At 40.7% G+C, this 17,621-nt stretch overlaps 1 protein-coding gene across 2 annotated transcripts; it reads right to left on the bottom strand.

Moving 5' to 3' along the window:
- Positions 1–17: 17 nt before the first annotated feature.
- LOC117291311 (zinc finger FYVE domain-containing protein 1-like) lies at positions 18–14,737 on the bottom strand. 2 transcript variants are annotated; one of them, XM_033772953.1, is made up of 10 exons: positions 13,298–14,737; positions 12,306–12,810; positions 11,715–11,968; positions 10,424–10,630; positions 8,725–8,822; positions 7,823–7,940; positions 7,414–7,584; positions 6,297–6,471; positions 2,555–2,665; positions 18–1,676 (listed from the first exon to the last, which is right to left on the bottom strand). In XM_033772953.1, the coding sequence occupies exons 1-10, from the start codon at positions 14,627–14,629 to the stop codon at positions 1,444–1,446; spliced, it is 3,204 nt and encodes a 1,067-aa protein (XP_033628844.1). In that variant the 5' UTR covers positions 14,630–14,737; the 3' UTR covers positions 18–1,443. The 2 variants fall into 2 exon arrangements, with proteins under 2 accessions (XP_033628844.1, XP_033628853.1); XM_033772962.1 differs by having other exon boundaries at positions 11,715–11,947.
- Between the last annotated feature and the right edge of the window lie 2,884 nt (positions 14,738–17,621).

The raw sequence follows: 17,621 nt of genomic DNA, 5'->3' as shown, positions 1-17,621 counted from the left end.
GGTGTTAAAAAAAATAGAAGTCATGTCTTAAAAAATGAAAATGATAAGAAACTAATCTTTAAAACCGAGGCGATATGTAACTTATTTTTATGGTTAAAAAAATCGCAATCTCTTCACGTTTTGTTAAGTGTCATGTATCAACACAACAATTATAGTAATTAAAATATATATTGCGCCTTTTACATACTATGATCAAAAGTGCATAACACACGTTAAAAATGCACAAAACGGAAAAAATAAAGAGCAAAAAGACTTGTCACAAGGCTAATGCTAAAAGCAAACAATGAGACATGTGTGCCAATGTAACCACAGTAAGTAGCCTAGCAAGTCTCTTGTGGGCGGTCAGACCATAATGGGTCTTATTAAGCGGTGTGCTTTATACATCAACACCAAATCAGGTTTCAATATCCTTGGAGTACTGTGCCTGTTCTAAATTGTGCCAACATGTCTTCCATTGAATCAATCCTGGCCCAAATACAGCTGCGCTGGACTGGACACGTTATCCGTATGCCAGAGGAACGCATCCCAAAAGCCCTTCTATACAGCGAGTTGTTCAGAGAAGCACACCCGTGGGCGCCCTCTGCTCCGCTATAAAGATGTAGTGACAAGGACCATAAGAGCAGCGGGCATACCAGCTGATTGGGAATGCCTGGCAAAAGACCGGCCTGCTTGGCGACGGCTTGTCCAACAGGGCGCTGGGCATATACAAGATTCATGGGCCCAGAGCCAGGAGGAGTGACGTGCACGAAGGCACGCCCGTGCTGAAGGACGACCTCTGCAGGCATCATCTGACAAGATGGCCTGCAATGAATGTGCCTTATACACCAAGTACCTTATCAGCAGGAGAATACAGTGGTAACACTTATGCCATTCACAGTGCGTGTCAAAAGACAACACTGTCAAGTCGGATGTTGGAGATGCTTTGTAATGCAACTAAGTGCTTGAGCAAAATGGAGCACCCCAAAAAATGACATCAAATGGGTGATGATGTCATGGGGCTTTCCGAGAATCTATTGCTGAAAAGCACTGGAGAAAGGAGTTCAATTTTTTGTTTGTTCTTTCTTTACAATTAAAAAATTGTTCAATCACATGAAAACCAAACTTTCAATAAAATTCAGCCAAGATCACTTGTTGTTGTTTTCATTCAAGTTTGTCTTTTAGCACTCCATTTGACAGTAAATAGAATCAGAAGCGATTATATTACGTATTGACTTACGATCAAGTTACCCTAAGCTAGAGCCCAAACCGTCCACTTACAGCTGCCGTTGTTTCTTGTCGCAGTTATCGCATACTCAGTGTTTTTGTTTTTCATTCAAGTTCATCTTAAAGCCCTACATACGACAGAATTAAGAATCAGAAGCTGCTAAAATCAAGAGTCGGGTATATTCATTTTGACTCCAATCAGGTAACCCTAAACTACAGCCCAAACCGTCCGCAATACACTTACAGCTGCCTTTGTTTCTTGTCGCAGTTATCGCAAACTCTTACTGCTTCATCCCAGCCTCTAGAGGGCACTGTTCGCAGGTTCATGGAGCACTCGCTGCACACCCCCTTCCCGCAGGCTCGACAGTGATGCTTGCTCATCTTGATTGTAAACTCAATCTGGCAGCAAGAGCAAATGATGATGTCACTGTCTGGTACCCAGTAGGCTGGGCGGGCAGCATCCAACATGAAACCTGAGGAAGGGTGATGGGTGCTTGTTAATATTGAATAATCTAAGTGATGTGATACATCTTTATAGAAAATTGACAATTTAATCATCACTGAACACCAAGATATGGCTCATACAGCTCAAGCAAACCATTGCTTAGCATCAATTTGCAGGGCATCAGTCGAATGTAGTGCATGTCTCATGTCATTTTAGCTGGTAACCTTATTCTGGTAAGCATGATTTTGTTATGCTTAGTTACTTTTTAGTTACTCTGATATTGGGCCTTTATGACACAGCCTCTCAAGTAAAAGGACCTGGAAAACAATATGAAACGGAAAGTAGAATTTGTTTTGACTGATTTTCAGCCTTATCGCATATCGGCCGCAGACATGCTTTGTGTTTTAAAAACCACTTGCACTCGTGGGATATTACAAGGAAACAAGCCTAGGGTGCACAGATGACATTTTACAAACACTCTTTAAAGGCTGTGGACACTATTGGTAATAACTCAAAATAATTATTAGCATAAAACCTTACTTGGTAATGAGTAATGGGGAGAAGTTGATGGTATAAAACATTGTGAGAAACGGGTCCTTCTGAAGTAACGTAGTTTTTGAGAAAAAAATAATTTTCCATGAATTCGATTTCGAGACCTAAAAATTAGAATTTGAGGTGTCGAAATCAAGCATCTAAAAGCACAAAACTTTGTGTGACCATGTGTGACAGAGTGTTTTTTCTTTCATTATTACCTCGCAATTTCGACGACCAATTGAGTTCAAATTTTCACAGGTTTGTTATTGTATGCATATGTTGAGATACACCAAGTGAGATGACTGGTCTTTGACAATTACCAATAGTGGCCACTGCCTTTAACTGTTTTGCTATATTTTGCTTATTTCTCACCCAGTGGATACTGCATAGCAGTCCCCAGCACATTGAATGTTGATTGTACAACCTCGCCCATCTTCCTGGCTGTTACTGGCTGTTCCAATAACTCCTCTGGTGAACTTCCCCCTGGAATGCAATAAGAAGGACTGCGTTGTAATATAGTATGTGACGCTCTACCCTACCCCAAATTTCAATTAGTTCTCAGAAATACAAAATTGGCATTAGAAATAACAACTAAAATACCTACTATGATATTAATGTACATAACACATTTGAATATTAGAGAAACCTTTACAGGCCTAAATAAGGCATTATTCGAAAGCTTGCATTATCATCGATTTGATGAGTAAATACACCAAGTTTTGAGTTTTGGAAGGAAGTGCCTAATATGGGCAATGGGCATGGCATATAAAACAAATTTTACTTGGAAACTTATAACACTAAAAACTGCTTAAGGCACTAACCATCAAAGCACTGGGTTTTGTTTAAAAAATTGACATTGCAGAAAAAACACTATCAGTCAATATATTTGCAATTCAAGTTTATTTACTATTAATAACGAGTCATCTGTGGAGACCCAACCTATTCCCCGCAACCGCTTCAGGGAAAAGAGTACTTGGGTACCCCCTAAGAACCGAGATGTGTCTCTAGAGACATACATCAATTCGGTTAACTCCGAGGTTCTTAAGGCCCCCAGTACCCCTACTCCCAACAACCTCCCCCAAGATGAGCGTCACGCCCTTACACAACTCCGCCAATCACCAGACATAGTGATTAAACGGGCTGACAAGGGGTCCGCAGTTGTAGTCATGAACACACATGACTACATTGCTGAGGGCCTTAGACAGCTCAGTAACACTGATCATTACATTGAATGTGCTTCTGATCCCACTGAATCTTTCTCCCAAGATATCAGTGACACCCTGGTTAAGATTTATAATGCCAATGATATTGAGAAAGATACATTTAACTATCTCCTCCCACATGACCCCCGTACAGCAAGGTTCTACCTTCTACCTAAGATACACAAGCCCAATAACCCGGGGAGACCTATTGTATCTGGGAATGGTAGCCCCACAGAGCGCATTTCTGAGTTTGTTGATAGCTTCCTCAAACCCTTAGTCTGCCGTATTCCTTCCTTCATCAAGGATACCAAAGACTTTCTCCACAAACTAGATGAGGTCAAGCACCAAATACCTGACTCTGCTATTTTGGTTACTTTTGATGTTTCATCACTGTATACTAACATACCCCATCATGAAGGCATGAGTGTCTCTGCCCTCAATGCTAGTAATCAGTCCTGCCCCTCAGTGAGTCATATTAAGGAACTCATGAGCCACATTCTAATGAAGAATAATTTCACATTTTCTGACAGGCATTTTCTACAGGTACAGGGTACTGCCATGGGTACCAAAATGGCACCCTCATATGCTAACCTATTCATGTCTCAGTTGGAGGACAGACTCCTGTCCTCCGCCCCCAACCGACCACTAGTTTGGTGGAGATTTATTGATGATATTTTCTCCATCTGGTGTGGTGACCAAGACAGCTTGGATGAGTTTATTGCCCATATCAACTCATTTCACCCCACCATAAAGTTCACTACCGAACAATCTCTCACCAGTGTGAACTTTCTAGATGTGACAATAACCAAGTCTCCTAATGGCCTTGTCACAGATGTTTACAGTAAACCCACCGACACCCACCAGTACCTTCTCTCCAATAGCTGTCACCCTAGTCACTGTAAGAAGGCAATTGCTTACAGTCAGGCCTTACGTATCAGGCGTATCTGTTCCACAGATACCCTGTACAAGAGGCGCTCATCAGAGCTAAGGAAACACCTTGTATCTAGGGGACACAGCGAACGTAGGGTCCAACTTGCTATCAACAGGGCTCTCAACGTACCTCGTCATACTCTGTTGACTAACACGGGAGCTAAAAAACCTCCTACCAATAGAGTTGCTTTGGTCACCACCTTCCACCCCAAACTACCCAAACTTCCCTCAATTCTCAATAATAACATGCCTATACTTCACTCCTCCAGCAGGTTACACTCAGCAATCACTGAGGTTCCCATGGTTGCATTCCGCCGCCCTAAGAACCTTGGTGACATACTAGTCAGGGCCAAACTTCCCCCAGGTACAGTCCAAACACAACCCCCGACAGATATACTGGGCTGTCACAAATGTACCCGTTCCAAATGCAAAACGTGTCTGCACATTAAGCCCTCACTTAAGGTGAAGAGTCATACCACTGGCTCTTCATACAACATCAAGACCGACTCTGAATGCAGCACGTCTAATGTAGTCTATGTCATATCATGTAAGAGATGTGGGCTACAATATGTGGGAGAGACTAAGACCAAACTTAGTCTTCGCTTTGCGAATCATGTCTCTTCCATAAAGACTAAGAAACCGTACCCAGTCTCTATCCACTTCAACAGCCCCAATCATAGTGTCATTGATGTTGAACTTCTGGTGATTGAAGCTTGCAATGGTGATGACACACACCGCAAGAATAGAGAATCACACTGGATTCACCAACTCAAGACAGTCAAACCCTTTGGACTTAACATAAACACTGGTGTTAAATAACTTCTCATTACCCTCCACTTCACTTCTGCCTAAGAACTCATATGTTGTATATATTCTGTACATAAAATATAAATTAACCTAGTTTAAAGTTGTTTTTATAAATTCATCACTGTAACTATCTGATGTAAGTAACCCCCCCCCCTTTTTTTTCCACAGGTCCCTCATACCTATTTTTAAAATCATCATACCTTTGATCTTGCTATTCTTATTAATTGACCATTGTTAGTTGCATCATGATGCAACTTGCTCTCTAATCCTACCCTTTCATGTCTCCCTCCATTGTTGTCGAACAATACATTTACCACTTTTATGGTCCAGTAACCCTTCCTTTCATTCTAAACATCCTTTGTCCTCGCCACTTCACTCCTATTGGTTCATAGCCCCTAATATTGTTTCTGAAATAGGAACTTTGATTGGCTGTTATTTTCCCGCTTCTTTCTGGATCCTTTCCTTAATCCCTTTCCCCCTCTCTTTTTCTATAAATGGATATGTATTTGTTTGTACTTGTCTTATGCCTCTGAAGAAGGTCCGGATTGGATCGAAAGCTAAGGCCATCTACCCTATTCATTACATTATTATTAGTATTATTATAATTCATTCAACCTCAACAAAACAATTACAACAAATACAATTGAATGCAAAATGAAGAACAATAACATCAAAACAGAAACAACAAAGCAAACATAATTACTGGATCAGCCCTAACACAGACTGAACAGCAAAATACAGAAATTATGATGACATCAGGACAGCTAGAACAATGACAAATTAGCGTATGAGGGGAGCAAGCAAGAACACAAGAAAAAAATACCAAACAAACGGAAAAAAAATTACCACGCGGGTCAGGGACAACAAAGTAAACTAAATCACTATTAAGTATTGTTTGAAGCTTTGCATGGTGTGGATAAATAAGAAGAAACTCTAAATAAGTAGTAAACTTGCGGACACAACCATGTGTGTTGAGTGTTGGCTCTGAGAAGAGCCAGTGTAGTCTCTTGCAGTTTCAAACAGTATACTCTGATTGTCTTTAGTTAACTCTGCTCAAAAACATGTTGTCCCAGACATAGTAACAAACTGATGAAACAGATAGCACCAGAACTTTCAATTTTCAACTTCATCTCCTTCCTCATTTGAACGATCCTTTGGCTTCCTTCACCACTTACCTTGGCACTTCTTCATGTAGCACTGTTCACACACCCTAACAGGCTTATCACCCCAACCTCTCTCAGGAACAGGCATCTGATGAGCGGAGCAGTCATCGCAGAAACCCTCGCCGCAAGCTCGGCAATGATGTATCTTCTCACCCTCATCAAACGGATGAGAACACATTCGACATTCCTAATGAGAAATAAAAGAAGCCTTCAATGCTGGGATCACAAGAAGAGAAAACTGGACATAATAACCAGGCCATGAATTGACGAACGTTGTCAGTTTAAATTGAATGGGGACTGTTTAAATATAAAACCACAGTTGGATGGCTTGTCCTAGACTTATAGGACCCTCTAATAGCCCGCTTTGTACTCACTACGGGTTGTCAAGCTACACAGGAAAAGTGGTGTGTAAAGATGTTCAAATAATGCAACAAATTTGAGGATGTTCATTCCAGTTATGAATATAATTGCCGAGTTTTTTGATAAATTACATTGTGTGAATTCCATCTAGTTAAAAGATGGAATTCATGCAATTTAATTTAATAAGTGACCCCTGTCTGGTAGACCGTGAAGCCTCTTGTTTCACAATCGAAAACTATTTACATGCTTCACTGATCATGTACGGCTGAGTACATCTTAATCGAAGGGTAGAGTAAAGCCTTAAGGCACTGAAAGTATTGGTTATCACTCAAAATAATTCTTAGCATAAAACCTCACTTGGTAACGAGTAATGGGGAGCTGTTGATAGTATAAAACATTGTGAGAAACGGCTCCCTCTGAAGTAATGTAGTTTTCGAGAAAGAAGAAATTTTCCACGAATTTGATTTCGAGACCTCAGAATCAGTTTTTGAGGTCTCGAAATCAAGCATCTGAAAGCACACAACTTCGTGTGACAAGGATGTTTTTTTTCTTCATTATTCTCTCGCAACTTCGACAACCAATTGAGTTCAAATTTTCACAGGTTTGTTATTTTGCGCATGTTGAAATACACCAAGTGAGAAGACAGGTTTTTGACAATTACCAATAGTGTCCAGTGTCTTTAAGAGTGTGTACAAATCTATGGGCAAGTGTAAGTCACGCATTATTCAATGATTTCAAAAGGTCAGAAGGAGTAAAGGTGTTGACTTACGTTAATCTCAGCATTGGGTCGCCAGTAAGCTGGTGCAATCTGATCGGTCATCCACTGGGTAACCATCTGAGTTGGTCGAGCGCTGACGGAGCCAACGGTCTGTATGACCGAGGAGAGACCGTCCACTACTCGTCTTGCTGCATTATGGGTACCTTGAAGTACAGTGCAACCCTTGAATGTGGTAAGAGAAAAAGGATTCAATCAAAATCATACCAAGCTGAAGCTATCCAGAAAACCAATCAAGTCCCCAACACAAAAAACCCCTGAAACAACATGAAAATGATGGATAACAATACTTGTAGAGGTGTGACTTCAGTTCCCTCTTGAAGTTGCCCACTGTGACAGATAGCTAAAATCCACAGGGCAGGAATACAGAAGAAACTACGATTTTTATGTCAACCTTACTTACCCCTGGCCAAACATGTCTAAGCTCTGTCCTGACTGCAGTCTGTTCAGGGTCCAGGTTACCGTACCAATGCTGTCTGCTACGGTAGATTATCCCACAATTTGGACACTCTAAAACATATCTACAACACAACGTCATAATCAAAATTATTGTTTCATAATTCAAAGTCAAATATAAATATACATAATATTCAAACCTGATACTTCACAGAGGCAACAGATTGTCCTGGTTGTTGCCTTGGTGCCGTGTTTTCAAATAGAAATTTTAAATTTATCCATAGGGTTCCCTTTACCAAGGAGAACGACGTACGTCCGCGCTACAAAAACCATAAGTTCGACTTGATTGACGTACTAAAAAAGTATACGCGCCTATTAAACATGACGCACATGACGCTCGCGGTTTGTACGCTCATCAGCAGATTGTGCGTTCACGTTTGCTGCATTTTTTGGTTCGATGACACATAGAAAAGAACAAACGCACTATCATGCAAATAGCCGTACAGTTGCCGTACAAAAATTCAAGCTTTTGTATTGGTTTGTACATAAACATGGATGCGCCCACACGGCTTCAAAACCTTAGTGCGTGTATAACAGGGTGTTAGCACTCTAGTCAATATATAGCTCTATGGTTAGGGCATACATGAGAACAAGAAGTCTGGTATAATTTAACAATCCGTTCCTTTAAACCTTACAATGGTGTAGGTTACATCTACCAAACAACTGTTTGCCAACTTTCTTGATTACTATATTTTTGTTTAAACCTTTGACATATACAACAATGATTACAAGTTGAACAGGAGGCTGTCAAGCTTATACAAAAGTATAACAACTGTCATCTTAAGATGTGCACAGCCAGAACATGAAAGATGCTGAATCCTGATTCCTGATGTGGAATAATCAACTTACCCAGACCAAGCATACTTGACGAGACCAAGCCAAGACGTATCCCCTGAAGATGAAGTCTTAGGGACCACCAAGACTTCCTCACCTCGCCCATAACAAGCCTGTCAAATAAAAATGATTCCATACAAACTATGAATGCTACCGTTACCATTAAAGCAAAGAACCAACAAACTGTATTCACCACTGTCACAATGCGGACCTTACATGCACCTACCCTGTCCGCTATTCTTAAAATCAAAATGTACACAAAGGAATTGACTCCCAAAAACGGCGAAAATGGTAAATGCAAATTGAGTCAGTTGGGTTCATTGTATAAAAAAAACCTACAACCTCACGATCAACATGTCAAGAGGCAACAAGATAACGACAGCGTGCTTCAGCAAGCACCCTCATACATGTATAAGAAAAATCTACAACCTCACGATTAATATGTTGGGAGGTAACACACACTGCCCTCTTTCTTACCTTACATGTAAACACCTCATTATCATACTGATGTTGATAGCGGCAGCATGCGTAGCAAAGTGTGTGAGGTTATCCTTGGTGTGGTTCATGGTGCAGCTCCCCTACCCTCATATCAGAAAAACCTACAACCACACGATCGACATGTCAAGAGGCAACTCGTACTGCGCTCTTTCTTACCTTACATGTAAACACCTCATTATCATAATGATGTTGATATCGACAGCATGCCTCAGCAAAGTGTGTGAGGTTATCCTCGATGGGGCTCATTGTGCAGTTCCGGCTACCCTGATTTAAGAAAAACCTCCACCCTCAAGATTAATATGGCGGGAGGCAACACACATTGCCCTCTTTCTTACCTTACATGTAAACACCTCATTGTCAAACTGATGCCGATAGCGGCAGTGTGCCTCGGCTAAGCGTGTTATCCTTGGTGTGGTTCATGGTGCAGCTCCAGCTACCCTCATATAAGAAAAACCTCCAACCTCACGATTAATATGTCAAGAGGCAACACGCACTGCTCTCTTTCTTACCTTGCAAGTAGAGTAAACACCTCATTATCATACTGATGCTGATAGCGACAGCGTTCCTCAGCAAAGTGTGTGAGGTTATCCTTGGTGTGGTTCATGGTGCAGCTCCCCTACCCTCATATAAGAAAAACCTACAACCACACGATCGACATGTCAAGAGGCAACTCGTACTGCCCTCTTTCTTACCTTACATGTAAACACCTCATTATCATAATGATGTTGATAGCGACAGCGTGCCTCAGCAAAGTGTGTGAGGTTATCCTTGGTGTGGTTCCCCCCTACCCTCATAAAAGAAAAACCTCCAACCTCAAGATTACAATGTCGGGAGGCAACACACATTGCCCTCTTTGTTACCTTACATGTAAACACCTCATTATCATACTGATGCTGATATCGACAGCGTGCTTCAGCAAAGCGTGTAAGGTTATCCTTGGTGTGGTTCATGGTGCAGCTTCCCTACCCTCATATAAGAAAAACCTCCTACCTCAAGATTACAATGTCGGGAGGCAATACACATTGCACTCTTTCTTACCTTACATGTAACCACCTCATTATCATACTGATGCTGATATCGACAGCCTGCCTCAGCAAAGTGTGTGAGGTTATCCTTTGTGTGGTTCATGGTGCAGGTCCCCTACCCTAATATAAGAAAAACCTCCTACCTCAAGATTACAATGTCGGGAGGCAACACACATTGCACTCTTTCTTACCTTACATGTAAACACCTCATTATCATACTGATGTTGATAGCGACAGCGTGCCTCAGCAAAGTGTATAAGGTTGTCCTTTGTGTGGTTCATGGTGCAGCTACAGCGAGCATCACATGACAAGCAGCGGGATGAACAGGTGAAATACTCATCGGGGAAAGTGGAGGGGACTGTAGCATCGATCTCACCGCTGAATTTGTCATTCAGAACCTGTAAGAAATATTTGGAAGTTTTCTTTTTAGAACTACAAGCAGTTATTATGATCCTCTTAAAAAACAAAATGGTTACCCTACTTTTTTTTTTATAGTACAAATAAAAAGTTGAATAGAGCTGACCAGAACCAGTGTCCACCGGTTTAACGTGTTGGCATTCAACCAACTAAGCTATAGCACTGATCAAGAACAGTGTTGTAGCCAAGGTGGGCGGTGCTGGGCGGGCTTGCCCAGGACTCACAATGTTTGCCCAGTACTCTGAGCAAAATACAATGTGCCGCCCAGCACAGATTTCAAATATTGTCCAGAGTGCATGGATCTGAGACAAAGCTAATGAAGAAGTATCACATGTCAAAGAGAAAGAACACAGTCGAAAGATGATTCTAATTATTGCATGGCCACATAACATAACAATTTTTGAAACCTTGCCCCACTTCAGCAATAATGGCAATAACTCAATCACAAATAATTTTTTTGATCCCCCTTGTTCTGGGTAGACTTCCAACAAAAATTGATTTGTTGTCCACCACTAAAACTGGTCTAGCTACAACACTGATCAAGAAGTACATGAACAAGAGTGCATTTTATGTAGACACTTATTAATGGTTAATGAGAGACTTTGGAATGCTACAGGGCAGCAGATATACCAAGTCAATTATCATTGTTTACGATGTTCTGAGCATGCACACATAACCAAGAACAATGGATTTACCTGGTAAGTCTGCTGCCACCTAGAGTTCCAAAAGTCACTCATTGATTGTGGCATCTTTTAGTATACAACCTGGGAAGTGATGCCCTGAACAAAGATTAATGGCGAAATAGGAAGACCGCCAATATTAGGACTAGATTGCTCAGTTGGTGGAACGCCAACACGTTAATCCGGTGGATCCGGTTAATCCGGTTAATCCGGTGGTCCAGGTCAGCTCTATTCATTTTTTGGGGTTCTACCCAAAATTACCCAAACATACAAATAACAATAAACAGCAACAAGAAAAGTGACCCCTGCTCAAATTAAAATGCACGCAAGATGACAAATGCAATATGCATAACAAAAATATGACTCGACTCGTAGATACTCTTACCTTGAGGGCACTGTACACAACTGCTGGTGGACGCGGTGACCTGACACTGCTGTTTCGTACATGTGCCAATATAGCTTTGCGTAGTCCCCTGAAGTCTGTTGGTGGGGAGATAGACTGCGTCCCTATATACTGCACACAGCTGAATGCGTCTATGTTATGACCGTATTCCTTAAAACGCTCCCGCAGGATGGCGTCAGGTGATACAGTTAGGCTGTCCCCAGTTGAAGGTTGATCTTTGGAAAGAGCAAAACAAACTGTTTTTTTGAAATTATTAACAAGATGCATCCCAAAACCAAGAAGTTGCAAGTCACTGTATACTCATTATAAGCATTCAATGTGCATAAACAAGTCAAGTCTAAACATTAGAGGTCAAATGAATGGAAAACGCACATGGAACACTACACGTCTGAAGACGAGCAGAGTAATATACTGTTCGAAACATCGAAATGAAACGGGCTCTTTTCAGAGCCAACACTCCCACAAAAGAGATTTAATGGTTGTACCCACAAGTTATTTATAGTTACTCTTGCTACATAAATGTTTGAACCATCTTTATTTTATTACTATTTTAATGATTAAAGAAATACCTACCACCTCCTAGAGGTACAGTATGAGTTGTCTCTTGAAACACAATGACAGCAGGACCGAGGCTAGTCAAGGACCCACTGAGATGACCCCTGTCTGATGCCGCCTTCAACTCTAGATTGAAATGTCGACTATACGCCTTAGACGCATCGCCAAGAAACTGAAACAGGTCCCTGTGGAGTCGGTCTGCCCTGGTACGGTAGATGACCACATCGGAGATTGCCAGGACCTTCAGGAGCAGACGGGTTCGTTGGTTCTCGTTGTTGGAGATCCCCTGCAGGCCCTCGGTGTCCGTCACGATAATGTTTGTTGCCGTGTCGTATGCAGCCCATATGCCGATGGTGCAGGAGTCCTGAGCTGGAGAGGTGCGGAAGATGTCTTGCCCCCCGAAGAAGGTGTGGTTGAGAGTGTGGGATTTACCATCTCCTGTATTGCCAAAGATAGAGACAACCTTGACGAGGGAAGATAAGGGACATCCCAGAAGCTCAGCAAACCTCTCAGTCGATTCAACCTAGCAGAAAATAAAAACAGAAGATTGAATGCACATTAAAGAAAGGACCAAAAGAAGTGACAAAGTCATTGCCAATGCAGTAGTGTACAGTTGTTTCACAATACAAACAATCAATTTTAACCAGTTCCCAAAGAAACCTGAAAAATGCTTCAAATGAATTCATCAAAATATTTTTCAGGAAAATGCAATAAGTAGGCTATCATATAATAAATATTATAACAAAAAAGAATTTCCTTCTCGTATTGTTGCAGAATATGATCATTATGGTGAATAAAATTCTAAGTGAACAAACAAAATAAAACCAGAATTTACAGTGAAATCTTTTTTTTTTTTTTTTGCTCACTTAGAACTTTAAAAGTCCTGATTTCACCTTGTGACTATAGTCTACGCCAATGCACTCAAATGTATCCAATATTTTCAATTGATATGATTTCATTCTAACACAAATATAGATCAAGGTGCTTTTAATATGTAATGTTTTAAGCACCTGAAGGAATTCATTTTCATCCACCAGCAGGAATCCCGGGGAGTACTTGATGGTTGGCTCCTTGACCTTGAGCTGGTTTCTCACAGCTCCTCCATCTTCCCTCAAGACTCCTGGAATGTTCATTTGCTTCCTGCTGCTGAAGCTTCCTCCTCTTGGTGAGTCGACCTGATGATCGCTGTCTCCTTCATTTGAGCTGATTGAATTCTGAGATGTTCCCATCACTGACGCAATCGGCTTATTCAGGTTGCTCTCTCTGCCCGAGCTGGATAACGAGACTGGGACCAGCTTTGGCTTTGGGTTGGATCCGATCCGTGGATGATCGGCAACTGACAGGACATGACTGGCGCTGGTGTCCTTAACTGTGGAAGTTTGTACTGGCTTCGGAGAGACTGGCTGCATTCCAAGTGGTTGCCGACTTGATTCTTGTTTTGCTGGGGCTTGCGTAATTCTCTCTCTCTGACGCGGCGTTGCCGTTGGTCGTTTGGGTATAGATTCTGGATTTAAGGATGTGTCGACTGAGCTTTCTTGGGGGATGAAATGGTCAGAGCTGAACGACAGGGTGTCCGGTTCTCGGGATCCATCAACCTGGTTATCCATGAGGTCACGCTCCTCTAATTGCCGATTAATTGATGACCTTTCAAGTGCTTCCTCAAGACTGCGGAACTCGTTACTGGATAGTTCATCCATTGAAGAAAGTCTATAATTACTTGACTGTTCCCCGGTTATGTGAATGTTAAAATCAGATGGGTTTTCAAGTTTCTCCAAAACTGGCAAGGACGAGAGTGAGTCTAGACCGATGGCACTTTGGAATTCCTCATCCGTGGATGAAGAATATATCTTTGAAGTACTGGATAAGTCTTCTGAGAAAGTGTCGTGAAACATAAGACCTGTCTCAAGTTTGTCATTAATTGATGGAGATACTTTTGATGTCAGTTCTTCTGTGTTCACGACTTCCGAGTCAGTAGATTTTTTTGGAATAGGACGACGGTGATGTTTTGTTAGTTTCCCCCAATGAACATTTTTATTACATTCCCCGCATAGAACACCCTGGCACTCAATACAAGAAAACTCTGCAGGATTGATAGGACTGCACCACATTCCACATTGCTGAACGTTTTCAGGAAACTTGACCTGCAGGATTTTGCTTCGGTCGTGATCCGCGAACTTGGAGTTGCTGGCATGCAGGAGTCCCTCACATTCGACGCACTGTCTCGTCCCACAATCCAAACAATGAAATTCAGCTTTGGACCCGCTGCAGGAAAATCGCTCTTGGCAGACTCGCTTGGAACCCGAAGTTTTATTTTGATCACTAATTTTCAGCCGAGAAGCCATGCTACAAACCCCCAGATGGACACGGGGTATCTAGAATAATCATAATTACACACACGATCGAAATTTTATGAGGAAAAATACGTCAGCTGTCCAGAGCAGTCTTTATTAAAAAACTATTTTGAGATTATGACACTGTAAGAATAAACAGCTCCCAGATTGTGTTTAGTCGCATTTCCATTCAAAGCAGTCTGGGTACCGTGCTGACCAAAACAACAACAAGTCGGCCAAAGCATTAAAAAAACTTGTTTCCTACATGGTTATCATGATCTGAAGTGAAAGAACCTTGTTGATGTTCTCCGTTAAAAACAGCACATTATGTGAAATCACTTTGTGCAGCTGGTCAAAACAAATGAGCAGATACAAAACGAAATAACTAAAGAAACGTTGGAACTGCCACCAGGCAATACAGCAGGGTCGTGGCTGGGTAGTCCAACATGTCAGACTCAAGTTCAAGGTCCAATTTCATGACACTGCTTAGTCCATGGTCCATAGAATCATGGGGTTTACAGAGCGCTGGCGCTATTGTGCGGTATGCAGCACAATGAAATTGTGATGCCCCTTCCTTAGAGTGTTGTTGATGAATCTCAGGTTGTCTCAACAAGGCAAGATCGAGTGGCATGAGCAAAATTAACAAAAACAATACAATTAACAAAGTATTTTTATGTTTTTCTTTATGTTCCACCTTCCAGTGTAAGTATTCATAATTCAGTCAAAAGATAATCATGATTGTCCTTTGTTTTAAAAGAAAGAAACTAAACCATAGAATGGCTTGAAGGTGTTGAAACTCTGTCCAGAAGTTCAAAAGACCCCTTGCATATGACCTCACAATACCCAAACATTGCCACACCGAGGTCAATGAAGACCCATCAATGGCTTAGAGTTGTTTGCAGCACCTACAAGCCTTGCGCCCATCCATTGTTTGACCTAAACAACAGCAGTCAAGGCAAGAGGTCTATTCTTTAGTTCAAGTAAATAGGATTTATGCAGTACGATTTCGCTCATGAAATCAAGTCATTACTTTTATGGAAGCAAAAGAAGCAGCTGTCGATTTCACAAAAGTCTTCCTAACTTAAGACTAATCTTAGGACTTAGGACGAGTCCCCACCCTGCACTGTAGCATGCAGACCTTAAGATTAATCCTAAGTTAGGACGAATTACTCGTCCTAACTCGAGATAAGACGAGTCCTAACTCTTTGTGAAATAGACGGCTGATACAGAAGAAGGAAACAATAAAAGCAATAAAACACAGAAAAGTACAATAGTCTGTTAACTGGTATTTTCTGCTTTAATTTCTGTGCACAACATTCAAACATGATGTTTTATATACAAACTTTACAAAGAACATAAAAACAATTTGTCCAAACTTTCCTATAATTATATCACAATTGAACTTAAAGACAGTGCTCATAATGGTATATATACAGCTACACTATAGTACAACATTTGGCTTTCTTGGATCTGTACATAAAAACAAGCTGCGATATAACATTCCAAAATAAGAGGACCTAATTCTTTAAAACTACCTTACAGAGCAACATATGTACAACCCATCAAATGAACAAGTTTATTCTATGTTCAATCGAATCTATGTTTGCTATTCTGAAAATGTGCCATTCAAAATGAAAACTTGTTTACAGAATTGCATCTGGGATAAAGAATAGTATATTGGATTTCACTCGACAAGTGTGAAAAGCCAGTGGATTTTTTTCCCCCTGCTGGAGTGGGGAAGTACCGAGTATTACCAAAAGTCAGCTTTGTCAGATCCGACAAAATACTATGAGGACTTGTGTTGTTTAAAGGCAGTGGACCCTTTGGTAACTGTCAAAGACCAGTTTTCTCACTTGGTGTATCTCAACATATGCATAAAATAACAAACCTGTGAAAATTTGAGCTCAATATTATTGGTCATCGAAGTTTCAAGATAATAATGAAAGAAAAAACACCCTTGTCACACGAAGTTGTGTTCTTTCAGATGCCATGATTTTGAGACCTCAAGTTCTAAACTTGAGGTCTCAAAATCAAATAGGTGGAAAATTACCTATTTCTCGAAAACTACGTCACTTCAGAGGGAGCCGTTTCTCACAATGATTTATACTATCAATCTCTCCCCATTACTTGTTACCAAGAAAGGTTTTATGCCAACAATTATTTTGAGTAATTACCAACAGTGTCCACTGCATGGATTTCAGATAATATATTGGTCAAACAGAATTGAACAAACTTGGGCATGTTCAGCGTTCATGACCATGTTACACAACTAAGTTAATCCATGTTCATACAAGTTTTCATGAAATGGCACCAGACTACCTCCATCAAATCATCAGGAAGGTTTCTGGTATGCATCAATAATTCTGTTTCATCAATTTTGTTGTTCCAATATTAAAAGGGCCTGAGTGCAATATATTTTTTATACCAGAATTCAGAAAGGGATTTTTACTTTTGAATAGCATAAAATATTAACATAATCATTATACATTTTTTTAACGGCAGTGAAACAACATCTCTCTCTGTTCTCTAGTTCTTAACAGTCTATTTTTTGAATAACTTTGGGTTGAACTGTTGAACAAAGGAACATTGACTAGAGCAGGAATTGAACCTACGACCTCCAGTTTAACATGCCGGCGCTCTAATGACTAAGCTATCCATCAAATATTTGATTTGTAATGTCTTTCTTCATGAAAGAATTGCAAAACTTAAGCCACGCATTTTATAACTTTGCTCCTGTACAATTACATGAATCAAGGAAAGTATACTGATGACTTTGTAATAATAAGACATAAGCCTGAATAAAAAGGTAATAGTTGTCCAAGAAATAACACTGCTGACAATTTGTAAATAAGACAGTACTGAGTTTGACAAAATAGAACTGAAACTGCCATTATCATATTCAAGATTTACACCAATTTACAATCTGAAATAAACTCATCAACTATTTTTGTTTAGTAACTTACAAACTTTTTGGTACAAAACGTCTCTACAATTTCGTGAAAAA

The sequence above is a fragment of the Asterias rubens genome, chromosome 1 (assembly GCF_902459465.1).
Source record: "Asterias rubens chromosome 1, eAstRub1.3, whole genome shotgun sequence".
NCBI classification, from domain to species: domain Eukaryota; kingdom Metazoa; phylum Echinodermata; class Asteroidea; order Forcipulatida; family Asteriidae; genus Asterias; species Asterias rubens.
Note: the sequence above shows the minus strand (reverse complement) of the source record. Positions and strands in the feature narration are given on the sequence as shown.